This window comes from Gossypium hirsutum, chromosome D05 (genome assembly GCF_007990345.1).
Source record: "Gossypium hirsutum isolate 1008001.06 chromosome D05, Gossypium_hirsutum_v2.1, whole genome shotgun sequence".
Classification (NCBI taxonomy): Eukaryota; Viridiplantae; Streptophyta; class Magnoliopsida; order Malvales; family Malvaceae; genus Gossypium; species Gossypium hirsutum.
The window spans coordinates 15,343,477-15,369,461 of NC_053441.1; the positions used below are offsets into that span (position 1 = coordinate 15,343,477).

General features: G+C 31.7%; 3 protein-coding genes across 3 annotated transcripts; 1 reads left to right on the forward strand and 2 right to left on the reverse strand.

Moving 5' to 3' along the window:
* Positions 1-591: 591 nt before the first annotated feature.
* Positions 592-3,731, reverse strand: LOC107905933 (protein DETOXIFICATION 40). The gene is made up of 7 exons (XM_016832732.2): positions 3,104-3,731; positions 2,375-3,006; positions 1,813-1,869; positions 1,401-1,639; positions 1,194-1,312; positions 1,037-1,123; positions 592-935 (listed from the first exon to the last, which is right to left on the reverse strand). The coding sequence occupies exons 1-7, from the start codon at positions 3,413-3,415 to the stop codon at positions 870-872; spliced, it is 1,512 nt and encodes a 503-aa protein (XP_016688221.2). The 5' UTR covers positions 3,416-3,731; the 3' UTR covers positions 592-869.
* A 5,402-nt stretch (positions 3,732-9,133) lies between these two features.
* Positions 9,134-9,978, reverse strand: LOC121217766 (uncharacterized). The gene has a single exon (XM_041093959.1). It carries the CDS (start codon positions 9,739-9,741, stop codon positions 9,385-9,387), a length of 357 nt encoding a protein of 118 aa, XP_040949893.1. The 5' UTR covers positions 9,742-9,978; the 3' UTR covers positions 9,134-9,384.
* An 11,849-nt stretch (positions 9,979-21,827) lies between these two features.
* Positions 21,828-23,281, forward strand: LOC107905932 (uncharacterized). Its single transcript, XM_016832731.2, has one exon. The coding sequence runs from the start codon at positions 22,373-22,375 to the stop codon at positions 23,030-23,032; it is 660 nt and encodes a 219-aa protein (XP_016688220.1). The 5' UTR covers positions 21,828-22,372; the 3' UTR covers positions 23,033-23,281.
* The last annotated feature ends 2,704 nt before the right edge of the window (positions 23,282-25,985 follow it).

A 25,985-nucleotide genomic window follows, 5' to 3' on the forward strand; every position in this document is an offset into this window, starting at 1 on the left:
CAAAGGAGCACATGAACGTTAGGCACTAGAGCCGATTGAGTACAATTGTTCAACAAAATTTCTTAAAATTTTAATTATCAGAATCTATCAATTTAGTCGTTTACAACTTAAGTAAATGAATTTAAATTCTAATAATTTAAAAATATTTTGGAACAAAAAATTTCTAAAATCTTTTCACTTTGAATTATAGTTTATATACGAAAACATAAGCCCAAGATCCATGAGTTTATGCTAGTTTTATGGGCCAAAAGCAATAACAGAAAGCTTCGTTAAAGGAATAGGTTGGTTCAATCCCTGTGCTTGATGGCTTGGTTTCTAATAGGTTGAACTCAAAATTTTCGTCTTTGTATTATATTTAATTTAAGTAATTACAAGTATTTTACTTTTATATATAATATGTCTTTGCTGAAATCATTAATATCCCAAATCAACTAAGTTTTTTTTTAAAAAAAAACCCTAAAAGTTGAAATCCGATGTTTCCCATTATAATTTTTTTAAAAAAATTTCATGGTTTTGACTTTAAAAAAACTCTACTAGACAAAAAGAATAACATTAATAATAAAAAAATCAAATTAAAATACAAAAAATAAATTCCATCATAAATTTACTCTTTACTTAGATTGTTTTGTCAAGCAATTCGCATGAAAATTCCATATAGCTGGAAGAACAGAACCGGGAACACATTTGACGGTAGTAGGACCAAAATGTCTTGGTAGGTGTATAGCAGCATATATGGGGTTATACGGATTCTCAGTGCTTACTGCTTATCATCTTTAGCTTTAATTTGGTGATATGACGTATTACAGGTGGTGGCTAAACCAATTTATTTATTGCATTTGCTGGCAAAAGCTTAATTCTGTTTTCAACAATCAGTTCTTAAAAAGTGGCTGCTTCTTGTCTTCCCATCTGTCCAACCGCCTCCTTGCTATCTCCACCTGAAATTTCAGTAATCCGTTCATCAGTTCCGACCACATCAGAGCACATGATTTTTAGACAAATTAAGACGACCAAGTGTGTTTCGACGGGACGGACTTACCTCTTTGTTCCAATCTGTTGTAAATGTCACCCACAATAAAATGAGGGTTTGCATCATTGTTCCTCCTATCATCCCGGACCATATTCCCTGTTCAAAGATGGGAAAACATGGTTTATTTACCAAGGAATCGAATGACTTAATTCAAGGCAGACTTTACCTTTGCACCGAGGTCGTACTTGAATCCGAGAACACAGCCCAAGGGAATCCCAACTACGTAATAGCATCCCACGTTTACATAGGCTACAAATGCTTGCCATCCACATCCAACAGCCACCCCTGCATCCATCAATCCATCCATCATATATTTCGTTTCACTTCCAAACATGGGAACCTCACACAGCTGGTGGCTGAAAAATTTTCTTACCAGACAAGACAGGTTGAATCCCATTAAGGATAAGAGTGACAGCCAAGAATGGGCATAGGTCCGAGACTGCTTTTGCCACCGTCTCACCTTCCGTAAATGCATAGCTTATAACATCTCGCAGAGCAAATACAATGACAGCTTCCACTACAGCAATTATGAGGGAGACCAAAGTCACGACAGCAACCGTGAATGCCGCCGACTTGGGATGTTCCGATCCGAGCTCGTTGCTGACCCTAACACTGTTCTAATGGAAACATAAACACTTGCCAGATTTTAGCTTAAATTTTTTGACCGGAATTAAAGGGAAGTAGTCTTTACGGTAATTTTAATTGACATTTTTGGGATTGTAGAAATATAATTTTGAGTGCTTCTATTTGTTAAATTAAATAAAAATGAATTAAAAGCGACGAACCTTGCAGCTGCATTGAACCCGACAGAAATCATGAACATCAATCCAGATATAGACATGCTGCACCCAAGTAAAAACCATCAAATTCTTGGTCGTTAATATTTCAGGTTGACGGTACAGTTAATAGAAATGAATAATAAAAGAAAATGAATTTATCTTTTAAAATTTTGGATAATAATTGAATAAAAATATATATTATGAATGATAAAGCATAAATCCGCCAATTTAATTATTGACCGACAAAAATATTCGTTATAAGGGAATGGTCAAATTAAACTATAAATTCAATTGAAAATATATCCTTTGGCAATAAAAAGTGGAGCGCATCGTTTACTCCCACATACAGACTTCGTCATAAATCTCATATAATATGCATTTTTTGGAAGAACGTAATAAGGTTTTACTATTCCCCCTTTTCACCTTTTGCTCTTAGAAACTTGATTAACAAGTTGAATTAAAAGACAAACTAACCAAGATCACTATCTCTAATGTCTGCTTTATGGATTATAATATATAGGATGATAACTTAAATAATATGGAAGAATATAGTTGCCAAGTATCTTACCAGATAGAAAGAGAGTCGAGTGCAAGCTCAGGATTCTCCAGTAAACCAGCGATCAAGACCAGTATCTGAAAGTACCAAGTCTCCAAGCACAGCATGACGGCCGAAGCAGCCGATAACTTCAAGAAATCCCATAGCCCAGAAAAGGCCTGCGAACTCAGCCCAGACCATGTAAGCTTACACTTGTCACTTATCAAGATATACACCATTTGGGCCCCCACTATGATCCACCACGACAAGCTGAGCACCAGAGATGCACCTATCAAACCCAACCCTATCTTGTAAACTGCGACCCAACTTAGCAGGAGGTGCAGCACAAGTGTCGCAGCTGATATGTATGCACTGGGAATCACAATGCTTTGAGATTGGAGGAACTTTTGTATGGGGAAATTGGCAGCGTAAGCAAAGATTTGTGGGATCAAACCGTAGACAAAAATAGCAGCCGCTGATGCAACCTCCGCCGGCTCGCCTAGTAACATCAAGATTGGCTTGGAAAAGATATAGGCCAACATCAGCGGGATCCCTGTTAGTGTAAGGACAATGGTTGATCTCTGAAGATAAATCCCTAACATGTCGTATCTAAGCGCCCCATAAGCTTGCCCGCATAGAGTCTCTACAGCACTCCCCATCCCTAGCTGCAAAACGTTAGTTACATGAAGTGATCGAGGATGAATATTTCAAATATTAAAAAAAAAGAAAAAAAAAAGAATAAAGTAGGTTAAATTTCATCACCATGAGACCATAAGCAAGGAGTTGGATGCCGCTGTTGCCAAGAGAGGCAGCGGCGAGCTCAAGATTGCCTAGATGACCACAGAAAACACGAGTGGATAAGGACATAGCATTGTTGATCATATAAACAAACACCGCCGGTGCTGCCAGACGGAAAAGGAGCTTCATTTCAATCAACGTGGCCAATCGGAGACGCTTGAAGAAAGGCAGTTCGGTGTCCGACAAAACTTTCTCGAGTCTAGAGTCCACCTCATGGCCATGACTAGCTCCTGATGAGCCGTCCGAGGGTAGCAGGTGCTGATGATCATCATCCATGGAGTTATTCAATATTGGGTGATTCAGCTACTGTTGGGAACCCATGGTGTGTGTTTTTTTTCCCTAGCAGTTCTAGGCTATGGTTGATGGTAATTAGAGAAAATATTAATCGGCCTTAAAGTAGATTGTAAGGAATTAGGGATTATTTTTGTTGATATACGTATAGGGTTGTATTGCATTGAAGTGAAGTATAGTGCCAGTTGCCATTGTCAGTAATGGTTGGCAGCTATTATTTCTTGGGATTGTTTCTGAATGAATGAATAATGCAACGTTTGAATATTCCAAAGGCGAATGCCATTTTCTTCTACCACTCACTTTACCACACATATACCGCCGAAAAACTTTATTAAATTACTATACAATATGTCGCTTTTAACTTTTTTTTCTTTAATTTTATATTAATCTATTGTTACGTAAAGGATTTTAATAATTGTGCCAAAGGAACAACAAAAATTATCCCAAAATTTATGTGTAAGTTTCCTTTATGATAATGCATATTTTTTATTGTCGTTATTTGATTATATTAATCGTAATTATATCTTGCAATTGTGATTTTAATTTATTCTAAAAAAAGTAAACAATTATAAAATTCAATCACGGAAAAACCAGTAAGATATTAAATCATTTTTACATAGGTGTTCAAAATTATTGAGAAAAGGAAATTGGTAGGTCCAGGAATTCCATTCTCGATTAAATATTTCTTTTCAAAGCAATCAGCAAGTAACATAAATAACAAAACTACAAAATTGATTGAATGTCTTGGGAGTTTACTATAATGGTAGGTGATAATGTTTAGAAAACTATTAATTGTATTGTTGAAACATAATTTTTGCATAAAAAAGCATCATCTTAAATAAATTTATTGTCCGAAACAACACAACATTATGAAATAGTATTTTCATTGAAATATGTATTTTAATCTCTTATGGAAATATGCATATATCTTATATTTATATAAATAAAGAGTGTGTCTAAAACTATCCATAATTCCTTCTCAATCCTTAAATAGGAAGGTAATGTATTTCAGCGCACTCGAATCCATGTCTTTATGTACAGACAAAATACAGATATCAATCGAGTTAAGACTAAATTGACAATAAACTATTGATATTTAACTTATACCCAACTATCCCCAACCTTTACTTCATACTTCGATCAATAATTTTTTTTAGCAGCTTTAACCTACTTTTAATATACTTTTAGATGAGCAATACGTTGTTTTTCATTTAACAAGGAATTAAGACCCGTGACAATGCACGTTTACAGCCCCATTTATTTATACAAATCGGTATGAAGTGTATGGTATTTGGTAAGAACTACTATAAAAATTTGCAGTCGATCTATGGCCTCTACGAAGCAAACAAAGTGATAACATTTGAAGGAATCTTGTCCTAGGTTAAGGTTAAAAAAAAAAGTATTCTTTTTCCCTTTTTTTACCGAGAATCTTGATCTGGTTTATTTTAATATCGTAGGGCCAGTTTCTTTCCCAACTGTACAGATATAAACATTAAATATTAGATATCGGGGTTAGTAACATGTCTGATCTCAAATCTCGAGTCAAAATTTAATTTACTTCATAATGTTTAAAAACAGAATTGATTGATCCTTCAAGCTTATCTTATAATCTTTTATTTAACTCATGCCCGTGTATCACACACATGGGAATGTGGCATGCGTGAAATCCAATTTCAGTAAAAATTCCATCGTGATCTGAACCCGATTTTTCTCATTCACTACCTCACGTATATAAAAAACCTACCCCAAAAGACGGAAACCGAATTATCTAGTGCGCGGCACATTGTTTGTCTTATTATTATATATTGGATGACCCCAAATTTCATTATATACTAATTTACGATTGTTTTCTTTCTTGTAGGTTTGGAGAAATAAAGACAGTATTAAAGACAGGAATGTTAATTTGGGTTGCATTTATGTCAACTTTTAGTTAAGTTGGAATCCTAATACGGCAGTTTCTATTGGCTTTAATCCATATCATTATTCTCTCCCTCATCATCCATATTACATCCAACACCAATTATCTAAGTTTCAATTTGCAATCACATTTTCGATTGTATCATATTTTTCGTGAATACAGATCTAACAGAAATTATCACAATCATGAGTTTTTATTTTTATAATTTCAAATTTCAAAATTATGTTTACAATCATAAAAGTCTTATCATTCCTAAAATATTTTATAATATTTTAATTAATTTAATATCTTTATATATATGAAATAAATGCACTTGAAAACATGCATTCTTTTGAATTTTTATATATTATTTAAATATTTTTTAAAAAATATTATATAATATTTTATAAATATAAATGTCACTACTATCGTTGAAATAAATAACAAATAAAGATATAAAAAATAAAATCATCTAAATTTTGTAAATGTTATTTTTTTCCTCCCGACTTTTTCATCACGTGTAACATTTTTTTTTTAATTCATCTCTTTTGACTTTTGCCATCTTCTTCATCTGCTCTTCGCCTTCGCACTGCTTCTCTCTTTCTCTAACAGCGGCCTTCTGTCTATCTTCTTCTCTCCTTTTCTTTTTTTTTTTTTTCATTTTTTAACGTTAGGAAAGCTTAAAAACGGGAATAGCGGGCCGTTTTTAGCGCTATTCACCGCTATACCGATTGTTACCCTTCATTATTGTTACTCTTTGATGGGATTAATATTGTTATCCTTCAACTTTTATAATATCATTATTGTTGTCGCTGTCATTTCCTAAAAGGCAAATTACAATTAAAACCCTAAAACCTCATTTTTCTGAGCCCACAGCATTTGTATGGTTGTCACTGTCTTTGTTGGAAGGCCAGCTATATTTGAACCCGAATAGAGGGAAATGGTAAAGCGCTACAACAATGAATGAATCACCCCAGCTACCTCTATTAAGATCAATCTACCTTCTTCCAACTTTTATTTTATTTTTACGCTTCTTACATAGAATATCAGTATAGGATGGTATGATCTTTTAAAAATTTTATTTAAGAGAAGTGAGTATATTCATATGGGGTAATAAATATGGAACCCGAGTATATATATTGGAAAACAGGAGTGATAGATATTGGAAAATAAGTCAAGAGCTAGAGAAAAGGCCGCAGTGTGCATCAAATATTTGTAAAAGATGTAAGAAAACATCTCATTTTTATTTACATCGATTTAGAAAATGAACAGAACACTTTGACAAGGATAGCAGATCAATTTTAAATAATTAAATTAGAGAAATCAAAACTCCCCAACCCAATCCATCCTTTTTTGCAGTGATGGGCTAGCTCATAAATGATTCCTTTTCTCTCTCCCCTCCCCACCATTTCCTTTCCGTCCATAAGCCATCTTCTAAAACGTGTCAGGGCTATACTTTCGAAAGTGAATGGTGTTTGTACTATAGTTTTATTTCTTTCACTGTTAGCTTTGATTTCTCAAGTTTTTAATATAAAAACATCTAACATAAATTTTACATATTTATTCCAAAGTTATTTTATGGAAGTTTATTGAAAATTTTATTAAACATCTTCAAGTATTTAAAATACTAAAAAATATTTAAAAAATACGTTTTAAATGTGTTTTATATCGAATACCTTTGAGTTGATCCTAAGTTGTTTTAAAATATTTAAAAATAATTTTTTAAGCAATTTAATGTAAATCTCATCATAGGCCGGATCTGGTCAGGTCAATTCGAATCAGGCTTGACCTAAAAAATGGGCCTAAATTTTGTCCAAGCCCGACCCAGATAAAAATACTAAAACCAAGCCTGCCTCGACCTGGCTCACCCGTATTAATTTTTTTATATTATTCTTTTATATAAAAACAAATATTAAAAAATATAATACATCAAATACATTAAAAACATTAAAATAAATGTTTCCCAACAAATTGAAAATATATTTAAAAAAGTATTTATACTTAAATAACACTAATTTAGTTGCAACTTAGCAAGCAAATATCTCTAAAATAGTAGCAAAAAAAATGTTTTATCTTAGCCTTAACAAAAGAAAAGATTATAATTTGTCCTTGAAAGATATAAATTCAAGTTAATAAATTTTAAAAAAAATCTTGAAAGTGAGACTATAGTAGTATAAATAAGCAATTAGTGTCAAACCGGAATAAATTAATTATTGTGAAGCTTTTCTACACTCTCTCTCAACTTTTAGAAAAAAAATTTAAAATCTCAATTTACCCCTCTTAACATTTTTAACTGCAACATTCAAATCTTTGATGTTGTGTAGGTGGATGACATAATCATCACTGACCACGTTGAATCTATGGTTAATCAGGTGATTTTAATTTTTCAATTAAAGATCTTAGTAGCTACATTACTTTTTAGATATTGAACTTACATGTCTTGGTGCTTGATTTTGTCTCAAGAAAATTACATTAATGAGCTTCCGTACAATGCCAACAAGTATGACTACAGCCTTGCTAGCACACCTATGAGCAACAAAAAAGTACTATAGTTACGTGATAACTCTCCTCCTACTTATGTCACTCGCTATTGTTGGGTTCTTGGAAGGTTCTGAAACGAGTTCCCCGCCGCCGCCCCCCCCCCCAACCTCTGGTCATATACTTTTCTTTGGCATAAGTCCTATCAGCTGGACTTCAAAAAAAAAAAAAGAAAACGACAGTGGTTGACTTGGGTTAAACACCTATTGCACGAACTAGGTGTCTTATTACCACTATCGCCCAATGTCTATTGCGACATTGTTGGTGTTCTATATCTTAGTGAGAATATAATTTTTCATACTCGAATGACACACGTGGTTTTTTACTTTCACTATGTTCGCCATCTCGTGCAAAACAACCAGCTTTGCGTGGTTCCATGTTCTTGCAATAGATAAGCCAACCAACACTATCATCAAAATCTTTGGCCAAACTAGCATTTGACTGAAATTTATCCAAGTTGGGTGTTGTTTCACGCTGCTCAACTTGAGAGGGGGTATTGGCACATGTCTTCAATCACAGAGTTATGATCTTGTTGCCACAACAAATTATGTTGTTAGACCAAGTCAAATATCATTGTTTACTTAACCATTTTTGTTCGTGACGATTGTTACTCCATTTTAAATTATATCTCCTTTGTATTAGGAGCTATTAATAGATGTTATTTAATTCAGCTTTGTATTTCAAGTGATTGAACTAATTAACACAGTTTTCATTTTATCAAACCTCCAAGAGGATTTGAGTGATTTTCTCATTTGAAAATTACTTATTAACGTTACATATAAGATAAAATAATGCCAAGGCTACCATATCATCATCTAGGTTTAGGGTGGATTAAATCCAGAAAATTCGAATGAGTAACTGCTAAACTGATAAAAGTTATAAAGGATGAGGACTAAATTTCGCATTACTCCTTTTTACCAAAATGGTGTCAGGCCTGGAAATTGAGAAACGGGTGGCAACTGAAATTAGGCTTATCCCCAGACCAAATTAATATCATATGTATCCTTAATTCAGACCTAATATTCTGAACGTGAGCCCAGTGAATTAAATTTTTTTTTAATGCATAAGTCCAAATCTTAGAATTAGGAGATCAATATCTGTTGTACAAGAAAAATAGTTAATAAAAATGTTATACGTTTAAAAATTAAAATTAATTTAAATAAAAATTAAATTATTTAAAAAATAATAAAATTAAATTTCTTCAAATTGCCATTTATAAATATAGACTAATATGTGTAAAAACTATTACTTTGAGATAGGTTGAATTTAGGTAAATAATGTCGAAAATACTATATACAAAGGCTTTAACTTAGCCTACAACTTTAATTAGATTTTTCATTTTTTTTTCTTCACAATTTCTTTATTCTATATTTAATTTTGAAAAAAAGTCTAAAACCAAAAGGTTTGAATATTAATTACAGGACCAGAATTCAAGAGAGAGAGATGTACACATGAACAATAGAAAACGGTGCCAAATGTTGTAGGAATTGAGGCACCACCATCTATGACTGATCATAACCTAGTTCACCTCCGGAATACTTTGTAGCACTGGCTTCGATGAGCGAGGTTGCTCAAACTCAAACATATCTCCTCCTCCTCCACCCCTCACCATCCTGGCTAAGAGTAGCTGTTCAAGAGTCAAGCCCTGCATCTCCACCTTGTGCACCAACTGCTCCAGCTCCTTCTTTGAAATTGTTATCTTCACCTCTCTGGTATTAATTGCATCTGTCTTCCCACCAAAAAGTTGCCTCGTCTCCTTCTCCATAATGTTAATCTCATCATCACCATAATCTCCACCCATCGGAGATGACTGCAATGACCAGCTGGTCTCGTCATCAGCCCAAGTTGACTTTTCGCGTCTAATACAGTTCCCCATCTCTTTATTACCACTGCCTTCTTATAGAGATTTTGGACAGGGAAGGGGCGCAGTTTTTATAGAGAGGAAGAAGAGCGGTGGCTAAGGTTCCTTCCTGGAACGACAGGATCTTGAGCTACGGCCTTCCGTGGAAACTTAATAGCTTGGTTGGTTGACCAAATTAAGATTACCCCGCTATGAAATAAAGGGACCCTGTAGGAGGCTAACTAAGAAGTAAGAAGGGATCACCTTTAAGGTTTGATGTATTGATTAGCTTTAACACGTAAGGGTGAAATTAAAGCAAATGGTGAAAATTTGGAGTGTGAAATGGATTAAGAGAGGGATCTTTTGGATCGAGGAAAAAAGGTGGTGTGAACAAAATGCATGGTATTGGAATCTTTGACATATTTGCCTTTTTCACCCCTCACGTTGTTGCATGTTGCCATGCTTTGCTTGAGAAACAACTATCTGTTTTAATTTCCTTTTATGTTTATTGATATTCTATTTACTCGCACAATTGGTTTTTTTTAATGGTTGATGCATGGAGTTGTATTTCCCAATAATATATCATTTTCAAGGATGAAGTTAAAAATTTTATTTTAAAAATATTATATTATTTTATATTATTAATTTTTAGAGAGAATCAAAATTACAAATTTTCTATTTATTTAAATGATTAAAAGATTTAGAATAAAAATTAAATACTTGAGAGAAATTATAAATTAAAAACATACGAAAATATTGGAATGTTTAAGAATCAGATCGGTGTTGGAATTCATTAGATCATCGATTCATTAATTTAATCAGTTCGACCGATTCGTTTAATTTAATTAAATAAATTGTTAAAAAAATTTTAAACAATTAAAATATATATATTAAAAATTCAGTTGAATCGGTTTTTTATCTAGTTCAACTGGTTCTGACTAATTTCTAGACTAATCGATTTAATACCCTTCTCTGAACTGATTTCAAATTCGAATCAAACAATTTTGATATTCATGAAATCAATTAATATTTATCAAAATATTTTTTATAAGAAAAAAATTGAGCTATGAAGTATACAATAGTAATGTATGAGGATAAATATGGTATTAACTTCTTTAATTGGCACAAAATGATGGTGCATAATATAAAAATATATAAATTCCAGGGAAGTTATGGTTGTTTCATCAAAACAACGTGAAAGAAAGATGCAAATCCAAGTTCATACAAAATAACTATTTCATTTTTCTATTCGTCCATGTTGCTTTTCTTGCTTAAATTTTGCATGCAACCACCTCATTTTTGCCTATATTTTACATGTCAATCATATTTACATTTTTCCTTAATTTGTTTTTACCTTCAATTCTGTGTCAGAAATTAATGCCCAAACAATATGCAATGATAAATACTCAATTTTTATAATAAGAAAACATAAATATGATAATATAATAATAATTATATAATAGTATGAAAAAAATTTAAATTCAATGTTTATTTTTTCAATTAAATAAATATTTTTTTATTTTTTTTCCTGTCAATTTTGAACATGTATTTCACCGTGCTAAACACATATTTGGCACCTAAATACTCTGTCCATGTGGTTGTATGAGGTGGGTAGTCAAATTCATCATGTTAATTAAATTAAGCAGAGATTGCCTGAAAAGGTCAATCCATCATCGATGCATGCACTTTCTCCATCTGCTGTTCCGTATCAATTTGATACTCCTTATGCCCTAATTTACTAACTTGTATGATCCAAATTTGAAGTTATATCACGTGTATATATATATATATATAAACGCATTAGGTGAAAATTGTATATCACGAATTTATAAAGAACTAATATAAAATTTACAGTAAAATTAAGATAATGAAGATTATAATAGTTTAATTTGCCTTTACATTTTATTATCCATTTGTATTTTTTAAAAATTATATAAAAAGATAAAAATAATTTTAAAATAATATTTGTTGTTTTCTAAAAATAATAAATTTTTGATAATTTCACAATTGAGTTGAAACTCTGTTAATAAATGACACTAACTGAGCTCTTGAATATAGTATAGATATACATAATGGTCTTATTATAAATTTTATTTATCTACAAAAATTAAGAATTAACTTTCACTACTTTAATTTATTAGAATTTGGTTATTCTACTTTAATAAAATTAAGAAATTACGTAAAATTAAACGGTTGATTTTACTAATTCTTTGCATAAAAATTATTCAACCAATGATTTTCTAATTAATGATTTGACGATGAAGTTTAATAATGTTATTTAATTAGATCAACAATTTTAATTTTTATAAAGCACAATTTTAATTTTAATTTTGAAATTCAATCATCTTATTTTTTATTTCAAAGAATTTAGTCTCTTTATTTTTTTATTTAAAATTGCAAGTTTAATTGTTAACATTGTTAAAGTTTTTCAGTTAAATTTAAGTCCATTGCAACATTAACCGAATAATTTATATATATATATTTGAAAATGTCATACCAATAAATTTAGGGTAAACTACCAAAATAGTCACTTTTGTTTCTCTCAGGTTACATTTTAGTCACTTATGTTTGAAATGTTACGTTTTAGTTACTTATGTTATCATGTTGTAACATTTTGTTTCCCTCTGGTTTGTTCCGCCATCGTCCCTGACAAATCATTAGGATTCATTTTCAATAGAATCCTCCGCATTCACGGGTTCCATCGTCCCCATCGCTCTCGATTAATGCTTAGGTCTGAATTCTCCAATGGAGTCTTAATTTAAATTTAATATTTCTATTTCTTTAATAAAATAAAAATAAAAATAAAATTTGTTCTTGAGTCAACCTTCTTAGCCTTTATTGACTTAAGTTAAGGCTCTTGATTTTTTCTTCAATGAACAGATATTCATCTAATTGTTGATGAATCTCTATTTATGCTCTATTACATTACTCTTTATGAGATGCTTCATAGACCTTACATATTGGAATCCTATATCATTTCATTGCTATTTCTGGTTCTCTCTTTCTCTTATCCTTCTATTTATCCACATACTTTTTATTTTGCTTCACAATTTTGATCTATTCATAATCAGATTGGTTTTGTCTTTTACTTAATGCAAAAAAAATTCAGGGTGTAACGATAAGCTGACATGACACGTTAAATCATCATATCAAACAAAAATTTTAGGCTAAATTATACTATTGGTCCCTATATTTTTTGATGGAGAAGCAGAAGACAACGGAAAAAATAAAAGAAAAAAAATAGAGTTAAAAGAACATAAAAGAAAAAAATTACTCAAAACGAAAAAAAATTGGGATCAATTGTATAATTTAACATTTTTTTTTTGAAATGATGATTTAATGTGCCACGTCAACTTACCGTTACACCGTAAACGACTTAATGACTAAAATATTACAATACATGAACGTAAATGGCTAAAATATAATATTTTAAACATAAATAACTCGTGGTAAGAAGCATGAATAGTCAATAAATAACTCGTGGTAAGAAGCATGAATAGTCAATGGAATAGTCAAGCTTGCAACGAAACTCCCACTTGACGGACATGTTTTCAATGTTTTGTTAATTTAATTAGTGTATTGGTTCTTCAAATTCCATAGCTTAATGCTTGTACTACAAATTCCTTATCACCAACAAAATATATGTTACGATATATGTAACATGTAAATTTAAATTCTTTAATATTATAATATATGATATATAAAAATTTAAATATAATAAAATTACAATTGACTCAAATATAAAGTGTTTTTATTTTTGTGCGTCTTTATTATTATTACAATGTTATGTTACTATGATTTTGATATTAACAAATATTCAATTTAAATTTTAGTACAAATGTAATAAAATAATTTTTGGTAACTAATTATTAATACTATGATATATAAAATATAAAATATAAATATTTTTTAAGTAATTAATAAAAGTTATTGTAAAATTTAATTTGAATGTATAAATCATATTTCGAATTTATAATTAATATAAATGGAGGAAATTTTCAACTTTTTGGTATGTCTTGAAAAGTGATCATGTAAAAAGTTTTATGGTTTCAAAAGTTATCTATTTACTAATGTTTTTTACTTGAAAAACATTTTTGGAATATAACTGTTCGGCATTACTTTTAGGATAAAGATAAGGCATAATGCCAAATTTAGCCATTAGCATAAGGAGTTAAGTTGTTATTTTTAATGAAAATATTGACTAAAACGTCAAATTTATACACATGGCAACCCGCATGTCAATTCACATGTACTTCATGTTAGTTTTTTAAATTTTTATGAACTTTTAATATTTTTTTTTGATTTTTTAAATATTTTTATAGCTATTAAACTATTTGTTGATGTGACATAAAAAAATTGCAAATTAACATGAAGCATATTTGGACTGTCACGCGGTTTTCATGTCAAACAACGTTAAAATATTAATGTTTTAGTTAGCATTTCGTTAAAAAATGATTTGCCTGTTAATAATAAATTTCAATTTAAAAAAATAAAAATCAAATTGACAAAAAAAAATATAAACATCCAGAAATAAATATATTATTATGCCTAAAAACAATTGCAGATGCTTGACTTTTAGAATTAAAAATTGCGGTTAAAAATTGTTTTACCACCCAAATGGAAAAGTTTTGCGTTGAGGTGAAATTAACAAAAATATCTTTATTTATTTTAATTATTTATAAAATATTTAAATATTAAATTATATTATATTTAATGTATTAGTAGGTGTTTGAAAATTTAGATACGTAGGTAGTCATCCAATGGGCTTTCATGTCTTTGCTGCTCCTCCTGATGTGGGCTTAAGCAGTTTGTGTTATGTTTGCAATGGCATAACTTCTCCTAGATTAGTTACTATATAATCTCTTCAAGATGTTATAAAAAAAATTATTTAAATAAAATTTATAGTTATAATTAAAATTTTAAAACATTCCATGTATATTTATTTTACAAGTAGCTTATATTAATTATTTTAAAAGAATATTTATAAATTATATTTTATGTATAATTATATTAAATTACTTAAATATCATCTAAATTAATTTATTTTTTAGTTTTCGATGTCATGCTTAAAATGTATTTTTTAACTTTTCACTCAATTTTTGATAATAATATTAAAATTTTCAAATTAAAGATCACAAAATTTCATATCACTTTTCAAAAATACTTCTAGCAAATCAAACTTTTCAAAAAGTAGTTTTCAGCTTTAACAGCCCTTAATGAATTTAATATGTATCAGTTGAGGCAGTGATGAGTAAAATTTGCTTAACAAATTTAATTGCTATTGTTTAGATTAGGACTGAAATTTCAAATTCAAAAAGTTCAAGGATTAAAATTGATTAAATTAGATGGCATTGACATTGTTGCCAAGACAGGAGGAAATGTGTGAGTATTTATATTGAAATTTTTATCTTTTAATACTAATAAATATTTTTATATTAAAACTTTTATCTCTTAATACTTTTATATAAAATCTTTAAATAAAATAAACTGAATTAGGAAGAATACAACCTAAGATTTATAAAGATTGGTATTCATTCCCTTAATAAATTTTGTATGATGTGAAATCCCAATATTTAAGTGGAATGAAGGAATGGAAAAGGGCTCCTGCATGAATAATCCAATTTTAAAATTTAAAAGAAGAAAGTAGTAAATAGCTCAGCTTCAAAGCTATATGATTATTGGTCAGAATTTTCTTGCTACGACCAAAGAAGCTTTAACGTTTCTAGATGAAAATCAATTTGGTTAATTATGCTTTTCACATCACCCTTGCCAAATTGTCTCAGCTATTACGTTTGATGGTCTATAGGGCTCTAGACTTTATTAGATATAGCAAATCAAAGCGGATAACATCTCCTGCAATGTTTAGGATATCATGAGGAAGCAGCAGTCGATGATCCTATAAAGTAACATCAGTAATGGAAGGCTTTCAAATGGTTTGGGGGATAAATTGCTATTAGAAATGTTGCTAATAAAAGATAATTTAGATGGGTAATAAAAGAAAACTCTAGATGCTATGGCGTGATCATTGTCCCTATCGTTCTCATCACGCTAGTCCCACCTTAAACTTCCATGTCTGCAATTATTAGTCTTCAAATCGTGAATAGTCTCTGGTTGAAAAACATAACCTAATTTCCAGTGCCTCTATTGGCAAATGCTTTGAACTATTCACCATATATCAGGCATAATATCAGCTTCCTAGAGAAGTCCAATCTTAGTTTGCCATGACCCACACGAACAGCCACTTGTGTATGAGCAGTTAAGATATCATAGCAGTAAGACTCTTTGAGCTTGAGTCTTGATGACCTCATCCCCATACTTGTGCTATCATGTCATCCAAAGCAGAACTATCTTTCATTATCTACTGAGACACGAAATATTATGTTTCAAATATCCAGAATATTCAGTGGAAACCCCAACTTCCTTCTTATACTCAAACTCAGATAACATGTTGTCGTATCCAAAACTAATGGGTTAGGAAGAAACTTATTAGCCTCCACTTTACTTTAATGATTGATTATTTTGGGCTGATTTGCATGGGCTGAAAAGCCTGTGAACAGTTTCTACCTAACTTCTACTTCCATGGCTACGGGTATGAAAGTTCGAGTTCATAATTATGCAAATGTATTCATTCATCGAGGCATCTGCTCGCTGTGACTTATTATGACATGAAACCAAACATATCTGCTGTGCAATTACGGGGAATGGGACATAGCTTCAGGTTTATCTGTTGACAACAAATGAAAGTTTTGGCCTTATATGTGGCCATATCATTGGAATAAACTTATGCAACATAGGTTAAATTCAACAAATTCAATCATCCACAGTAGATTTAGAACATTAAGGTTAACTTATATTTTGTTGGTTCTAGCCATATAAATGGCATTCATATCTGGATTTTCAGTTAATTCCGTGGATCAAAGGAATTGAGAAGGCACACCTAAAGGTATATGAAATGACATCAAATATATGTGATAATTAATTTAAGCAGAAGGTGACTTTTGATTTGATCTGCCTCGGGGCCTAGTTACACTCATCAGATGATAAGATAACAAGCGATGTTATAGGCCAAATAAGAGGGCATAGTGCATTGTATTCATGATTAATGAAAGAAAACCCACCCTCAATTAAGAAATGGACTTGCCACCAGCACTAGAATCACAAAGGTCCAGGCGCCACTCACACCATGCAAAGTGGGTGGAGCACTTCTCCAGTAACTGGTAAACGATGTAACCTCATGTAAAAAAATCTTCTATTAACTGATACCAGGTGGTAACAGTTAATTGATATGACCCGAGAGTGACTTTACGCACCCATCATGTAGTTGTTTAGACGTTTTCAAATACATGGAGAGACACTAGTTAAAGTAACGACTTTTAACCTATAACCGGTGACACAGACATGGGTTCAATCGAACTACATTTGTGATTAATTAGGTCAACAATTCATGTTAGTTGTATATCTAATATTTCTGATTGTCTTAATATAGGAAAAGCACTAGAAGAGGAGAAGCAATCATGAAAGCCACCCTTGACGGTTCAATTAGAAGCGGACATAGGGTCAAGCAAGACAATCCCTTTATGTTTCGGAAAGGTAAGATTCTTGCCATTCCATTATTTTATAATAGCAGCTTTGATTAATATGGGTTCTTTATTGAATATATATTGTAATTAATACTTGTACCACAAGAAAAAGATGCTTTTTTTTCAATTAAACAAAAAAGATTCTTTTTCAACACTAAACTATACATTGAGGGTTAATTGTTTATGTTTTAATTAATTATAATAATAGAAATAAACATTGGATTTAATGTAACAGTACTGAAAACTATTGCAAATGGTATTACCTTGTTGGCATGCTGAAGCAAAATATTGGGAATCAAAGTACTTGACCTATAAAAAAAAAAGGATTGGTTTAATTAGTAATGTATATTTATACACATGATTCTTTATTTTATTTTATTCTTGAATATACAGATATACCGGGATCTGCCATTAGGTTGTCATGGAAAATAATGAAAAATGGCTGCATTTGCGACAGTACATTGTCATATATTACAGCTGCATTCGACAGTACTATGTCATATTTTTTAAGATTGTAAGTTTAACATACCAAAACAGTTCAATCTGTTCAAGCAGTTATTCTTAAAAGAGAATAAATATATATTAGAATTAGGGTTCTCAAAGTCTGCAGCATTTCTTTTATTTTTAAGCAGCATGCGTTGCAAAAAAAAAAAAAAAGGAAAACTTTGTTTTTTAATAATATGAGAAGTGATAATGACAATAGCTTGAGTATGGTAAAGCAGAAGATTGTGGCAAGAAAAAGAGAGTGTTGCAAGATTAGTTAAGCCGTCAAAAAATAACTAAATAAAGCTTGTTAAGTGAAGTACCATGTTTTTTTTAAGTGATCAATCTCAACCATGAGTTAATGTTAACGGAAGCAAGTTTCACAATATTGAAATTATTGACTCCTCTCCCTCCTCTTTTATACCCCACAATGAAAAGGGGAAAAAAAAGCAAAGATTAGGAGATCTCAGAGAGATAGAATCTCAATATCCCTCAAGATTCACATGGTCAGTCAGGCTACAACAGAAATAAATGGTACTGCATTGTCAGTAATAGGAAGTAAAATGACCAAGTGAACAACTATAGTGGGCTATGCCATTGCCAGCCACTAATTTAATAAACCTAGCTACCCCTAGCAAATCGCTGATCCATCTAGCCTTAGATCCCTTCTCTATATATAATACATATCTAGTTCTTCAAGGATTAGCTACGGAGTACTATAATATATATTTATATAAACCACTCCCAGTCCCAGTGGCCTACAACCTCTCTGAGATTTACTATTGAAATATCAATAATCTGTCAAGTACTGCAGCGAAAGAATACAACCCGATCATTGAGCACAAGTGAAAGGTATACAGTTGAGGGAATTTGATTGCTGGGTGATAATATTAATATTGCTGCACCATTTTTATGGCACCATCAAATCCTGGAGGAGATGAGACATGAGGGCACATGGATTTGTTAATATAACGAAGGCAATGGGGTAGGGATCCGTTTGGTAATTATTGCTGTTTCAATCTGTGATGACTAAAGATAGAAATCCATATCCCCACCACCTACAGTGAAACTGCTGTGATCAACTTGCCTTTTGTTGTTATTTGTACTCTCTCATCACTCTTGTCATTCATATCGAATGATCACTATAGTGAAGTTAAAAAAAAAATCTGTCATCTCTGTGGCACCAACATGCTAGTGCTTGACAGACGAGCCTTGCACTGTAGAGAAACATTTATACAAGTAGGTATTTCCATTTTTTATTTAGAGGCTCGGTGATGTATTGTAAAGTTATATCACTCTTTTTAACATTTTTATTAGATCATTTCAAAAAACGGGAACCATATTTGGACATGTCGGTTCTGAAATAAAGTGGCAGTTCAATTTGTTTCTTCTTTTTTTTTTTTAATTATTACAACGGGAATTGGCCTAGCACACGCCGTTTTAGAGACATAGTCCACGTGGTTTAATTCCAGAAAACAATGGAGCCCACTAGGGTGGAACAATTGATTGAGTATCTCGTGAAAGAATCTGGTTTCATTGGTTGGCCTGACAACTCCAAGTCTCGCTTCACGACAAAGCTCCCAACAAAAACTTTGCCGATGCTTCCTTTACTACATCAAACCCCCTTGCCTTCCTTAAACTAGTCACTGTCTGCGTCACTTTTTCCTGGCTTTACACTCACTAAAAAAAAAAACATTGATTCCTCCACTCCCCCAGTAGTACAATCATTACAAAAGAAGCTTTGAAACAACGGATCTAACCAAGAGAATTAACTGAACTTCTGATCCCCCAACATTAAAAAACACACACAGTTGTATAGAACAATGAGATCCATGCACTGAAATTAATGACCAATAAATATGTTTTGAATTTTCAAAGGGGTAATTTGGATTCGTTGCAGAGAGATCCCAAATGATGTATGATTTATATTTGCTCATTAGGGTAAGTGTATTGAGCTGTCACTGCATGTTCTGGTGTTTAAGGACAGCAGCGGTGAGATCATGTGAGGGCTTGATTAGTTGAACGAGTAGTTCCTATGGTATTGGAACACTCACTTGCTGCCAAGTAATGGTAATCATCCACACCTAGTAAGGGTTGTGGATGTTTTTCTGTCGGTAAAATGTTAAAATTTTAGGTTAACCTAGCTAGCATAGGATACTGATTAACAATGATGGATCCAAATACAAGCTAGACAGAGTTGGGTCCGGGAATGGGTTCATGGGGATGGTCCGGTCACTGCAAACCCAGGTCCCACACCCCTGCACTGCACTCTCGTTTGTACAAAAGGCCAATAAAGAGTGGCTGTTTTACTTTCTACAATTCTATTCCGCAATCTCTTGCTAATTAATTGTACATCTTTCATAGAGTTATAAATTATATGCAAATTTTGTTTTTCAACTTTACTATACATAAAAAATACAACACCTAAATCATTTGTAAATCTCACATCTTTTAAATCGTGTTAATAATAATTACATTCAATCGGATTAAATAATATAAACGTAAGCATTAAAAAGATTTTCAATTTTGGGTAAAACCGGTGGATTCAGGTGCTTTTAGATAGACCTTAAGATTTTGATTTATGAGGTTTATGATGCTTAAAATGGTGATGATGTTTTCATTGTTCAATAACTTATACCGATCAAGAAAGGGACTCACAAAGGAAAACGACAATCAAATTGTAGAACCAACAAAAGGGACCCACCCATCGTATATGTGTTTTCTCAACCGCTCAATGTGCCAATCACAGAAGAGAGACTTTGCTTTTCTTAACCCTCAGCCACAAGTGGGATTAAATTAACCTTTAAACCGCCCAAATTGGAAAATATAATATATCTTAACTTATTTTACCTCTCCTAAACCATTAATAATGGAAGGGACCAACAAAAGTGGTTAGATATAATTTTTGTCCACTACCATCATTGGTTTCGTCTCGCAACATCCCAAGCATTTTATTTTAGGGTTATATCAAATTGAGTCTTGAATTTGGTACTTATTCCTATATTGGAATCAAAATATATTTTACTTAAGTTAGGTCTTAAATTTTACATATGTTTTTACATTAGGATTTTGATTTTTCTATTTAAAATTTCAATGTGAAAATAATTGTTAAGTTCTAAATAAAATAAAAAATCTAAACTTAATAGAAAAAATAAAAATAATTATCAAATTTAATTCTTAAAAAAAATTTCAAACCTTAATTTGGAAAAAGTTGAGAAGATGAAGCTTCAAATAATAAATTAAGTCATTTGCTACGTGGCGTGATTTGGACGTGATTCAAATTAAGTCGGAGATATACGTGTTGAAAGAAGTTGAATGTAAGCCGCCACGTGTGCGAGACCCATCTTCTCAGATGGAAAATTGACGTAGTCAAGGTGGGGTCCACTAGTTAGGAAATCTGACGTGGATATATCTAATCAACGTCATTTGAATCTTTATCTAGGAAACCGCGAGCCTACTACTGTACTACATGCTTATTTTACTTAACGAATTTAACTATGTTTGTGTATAAAATAAGCTTATTAGTTAGTCATGTAAGATTTTATTTTTATTATTAATAATTTTTTAATTAAATTAGTGTGACTCTGAAACTAATTTAGTTAACAAAACGAGATTTAAAAAATATAATTTGTAATAACAGTACATATAAATAAAATAAGATAGAATTTTTAAGAAACAAATAAAATTGTTTACTAACTTTACTATTTTTTTATGTTAAATATTTCTTTAAATATAACATAATATCCTCGTGTTAAACTTTAACCACAGGTATTACAAACACAATATGACTACGAATGACAACAATGGCAGCTTTGATTCTCTTCTTTAATTCAAGATTTTATTTATTTGGTTAAAAATTCTCGAAAAATATTTTTTTCTAGTTAAATTTAAAAAATAGAGAATTCGAGAAATAGTTCAATTTTTTTACCAGATGTACGTTAGTCGTGTTACGTAATTGTAATGAAATCCAAGTTTTCCTTCTTACACCCACTTTTATAGTAGTGGATGTACCATTATATGGTATAAAAATATATATTAATCTATCAAATGAAATAGTTGGAAGTAGATTATAAATTTTTTAAACAAAAAACAGATACTGCATCACTAATACTCCATCTGATAAAGTTTGATATTTTATTGCTTTCCAATACTGTAAGAATTGTATTTGTTTGAACAAATAGTTCCAACTCTTCTTCTCTCTCAGTTTTATTATTATTATTATTTATTTCTTTTGTTGCAGCAGTTTCGTGTTAATATTGGCATCTTCTATATTCTCACCGTTGATCTGATTGGTGGTAGTGGGAATGGGGAGATGAAATGAAGTCCAAATTCACACGAAATGAAAATCCCATTCCCCAAATGCTATATATTCACAGCTTCCCCTTCTAAGCCTCCTTATGTTTGAGTCTCCTCTCTAATGGACTCCCTTTAATATTCACCCTCCCTCTTTTCTCCTTCCTTTTCTTAGTGTAGATTTTTAATTTTCATTTTTCCTTTTTTTCTTTTTTTTCCTTTTTCCTTTTTCCTTTTTCCCATTTCCCCATTTTCTTTTTATTTGTCGTTGATCTATTGGTTTTGGTTATTTAATAGTATTTGGTTGTTTGATGGCGAAAGGCCGGCGGTTGACCACCAGCAGAAGCGAACGGTTGCTTGGAAATTATGGTTACGGGCACAGCCAAGGGGACAGTGTCATCAATGAAGAAGCCGAGCTTGGTGAGGAAGATGTTTGGTCGATGGTTGATAACGTCGCAGACCGAGGAGACGGCGGGAGTGTCGACAATTCTCGGAGCCAGTGGAGTCCACACGCTGATGCGGAGAGTAACGGGAATGGGAACTTCGACATGAGGGGGGATCGTCGTCTAATTCCTCGGGGCGAACGCCACGTTGGTGGGCTGTCCTTGGCTTTCGAGGATTCTGCTTCGACGAAGCCTAGGATCGTGCATCAGTTTCGTGGCCATGACGGCGTGGCGGCCGCTGCTTCGCCACGAGGGCACCATATTGCCACGTCAGCTCCAGTGAACGTGCCTGACTGGAGTAAGATTTACCGGGTTAACTCGGTGGAGTGGATACGCGACTCGGACGATGGGTTGGATGACGCTGAATCGGAGATGGTGCCACCACACGAATACTTGGCGCGTGAGTACGCTCGGATTAAGAAATCTGGCGGGGCTTCGGTTTTCGAAGGCGTGGGTCGGACCCTCAAGGGCCGAGACATGAGGCGGGTCAGGGATGCAGTATGGAGCCGGACCGGGTTCGATGGCTAACCAATTTGTTAGACAAAAGCAGCTTGAATACGATTGATTAAAAGGCAACTACATCATTATTATTATTTTTAATTGGGCAATGATTCGGCTGAGTCGACACAGGTGAGTCAACTTAGTTGCGAGGGAGCTCAAGCAGGATTTTGTATTGAGGTATCTTAAAAAAGATTTTCTGTTATTGGATTGGAATTTGGAAGTTAAATGTGTATTACCATTTTCTCTTAAATTGATGAGGAAAACATAATTGGACAAGATTTTCCATTTTAGAGCAAGGGCAATCCTAATGCTATGTTACCCTTACTCCACTCCTGCTTTCCAAAATATGCTTGTCATCTGAAATCATTTACACGCATCCAAATATAAATTAATAAATTTTAAATATTATTTTGGTTACGTAAATTAATGAAATTCAACTCTAATTATTAAAGTAATAAACATTAAAAAAAATCAAGAATAAGGTTTATACTCGTATTGTATATTTAAAGGAATGATTCCTTTTTAAATAATAAAGGATTTTTCAAGGATTATATATTAGATTATGTTACAGTGGGTAAGGTTTATTTTTTTAAAACTCATATTTTATAAACGATGATTTCTAAAGAGAATATCAAGGGTTTCCACAGTATATAATATATTAATAATATTAGTTTGCCTTCGCTTTCAAACTTCTGTCTTGTTACGCTCACATGAACTTTTTTTTTTTTGAATAAGATTAAAAATTAAACTAAAATGAACTGGCAGACTATTAATTTTTTAATCCGTCATTTCTGGGAAGAGTCATTTTGGTTAAGCAATCAACAATTTGATTATTTTTTCTAGAAACATGTCTTAGGCTTTAATGCTCTACGTGCGACAAATTTTGATGAATCCATCTAATCAAACCAGAGTTTGATTCCATCAATGCACTATTTTGGATACCTTTAATCGCCTGCAAACAATCAAAATGAATCACAACTTTTCTATATCCTTGCCGGTGGAGAAGGGTCAAACCATCCAAGATATTCCAATTTAGTGTCAAATACCAAACAGTTTCCCACATGCCTGTTATACCCAATAATCCACTCTCCAGCTTCATTCCGCAACACTTCCCAGCACTTTCTAATCCAGAGTCCAGTTTTACTACACCATCCAAATTTTAATGGACCCAATTTCCTGACAAAAACTAACTAGGACTATCTTCATGGTGACTGATTCCAGTATATTTATGAACTGACATGTATTGTTTTGTCCAACTATACGAGACTTTAACAATCTCAAAAATGCACCTTGGAAAATGAAGAGATTTATAATTTTCCATATTTGCCACTCAAGCAAACAAAAAAAAACACGACCAATTAACCCCTCTTATATTCAACAACGAAACAATTTGCAAATTAGAAACAAGTCAATCTTAGAGATTAGTTGAAAAAAACATACAATGGTGATTTACCGGAATGACCTGCGACCAAACCTCCTTTGCAGCTAAACAGTTCCTAAGCAAATATAAGATACCCTTTAATTCACTCCAACCTAGTAAAAATCCAGAGATGCCAAACATCTAAGTTATGTACAATAATATCACTCATTTAACTTTAAATTAATAAGTACAAGATAAATATACATAGATATTTTAGTAATTAATTTTTAATTAATAATAAGTTGATTAAAAGTTAAGATTAATGCACAAAGAAATATATATTAAGGTTATGGTTTAAATTATACATATGCAATTTTATTAAAAAAAAGAGAGAAATTTACTTTTTTTCATTTCAAAAAAAAAAATACTTTTTCTAATATATTTGTGCGATAATTTAAAAGAGCAAAATTACAAGACTTGAAGATAAGATATTAATGGATTTAAGTATGCTTCCGTATCTAATTTTTGTTCTTAATAAATTAACATTGCAAATCTTGATTTACTATCCTAGTCAAGATATATTGAAAAAATTACAAAGAGAGCAAGAACAAAATTGATTTTTGATGACAGAATTCGACAACAAAGGAGTGAGGGAAAGGGGTGAGCAAAACTCGATTCGATTTGAAAAAATTGAAAAAAATCGAATTTCGAGTTAATCAAATCATGTTGTTCGAGTTATTCGAGTCAACTCGAATTAAGTTCGAGTCGAGTTAGATTTTACAATTCGAATAAAAAATTAATGTAAATACCCTTTAATCCCTGTCAATTTTGAAAATAAGCAAATTTGTCTCTTTCAACAAAAATTATAAAAAATTAAAATAATTTTTAAAAATTCAAAATAATTTTTAAAATTCCAAATATTTATAAAACTTCTAAATTGTATATTTTTTTAAAAATTCTAAAGAATATGTAAAGAAAGTTAAAATTTTAATATTTTTCTAAAACAATAATTTTATGATCTAAATAAGTTAATTAATTATTTTTTTATTATTTTGCTTCTAATTTTTTTTTCAAATATATATGGTTTTAAGTTGATGTGTTTTAACATAGAATTAGTTATACTATAACAAGTTTTTTTTTTAATTTGACATGTCTAATTTTTTTAATTTAACTTGAACAATTTCCCTCGATTCGATTCGATTCGACTCGACTCGAATTTTATTTCGCTCGACTCGATTCGAAAAAATTTTAAATCGAGTTAGGGTGATAAAACATGACTCATTAATTCGATTAACTCAAAAAATTTTCACTCGATTCGATCTAACACTTAACCTAACGTAGGTTTTGTAGTCAAAGATGAAACCAATATGCGAGCGTGTGTAGAATGGATGGATGATGCTTGAATGGTGCCTTTTTGGAAGAATATGACTTTCAATTCTCCCTTGGATGGGTGTATCAAATTTGTTTTAGATCGAAACCATTCCCTCCATTCATTTCACTCCCTCTATCTTTTCTTTTGTTTTGGATTTTTTTTTGAGGGCCCATGCTTGGTGACGATGGGTTATTGGTTAATGTTCTTTTGTTCTTTGATTCTCATTTTGTGTGATCCATGCAATCCGA

Bases quoted from the DNA above. Each gene is read 5' to 3' on its own strand.
- LOC107905933 (XM_016832732.2), bottom strand. From the start codon at position 3,415: ATGGATGATGATCATCAGCACCTGCTACCCTCGGACGGCTCATCAGGA. The intron at 1,870-2,374 runs GTAAGATACTTG...ACTTGGGTGCAG, and splicing joins CTCGACTCTCTTTCTATCTG to CATGTCTATATCTGGATTGA. The intron at 936-1,036 runs GTAAGTCCGTCC...CTGAAATTTCAG, and splicing joins CAACAGATTGGAACAAAGAG to GTGGAGATAGCAAGGAGGCG.
- LOC121217766 (XM_041093959.1), bottom strand. From the start codon at position 9,741: ATGGGGAACTGTATTAGACGCGAAAAGTCAACTTGGGCTGATGACGAG.
- LOC107905932 (XM_016832731.2), top strand. From the start codon at position 22,373: ATGGCGAAAGGCCGGCGGTTGACCACCAGCAGAAGCGAACGGTTGCTT.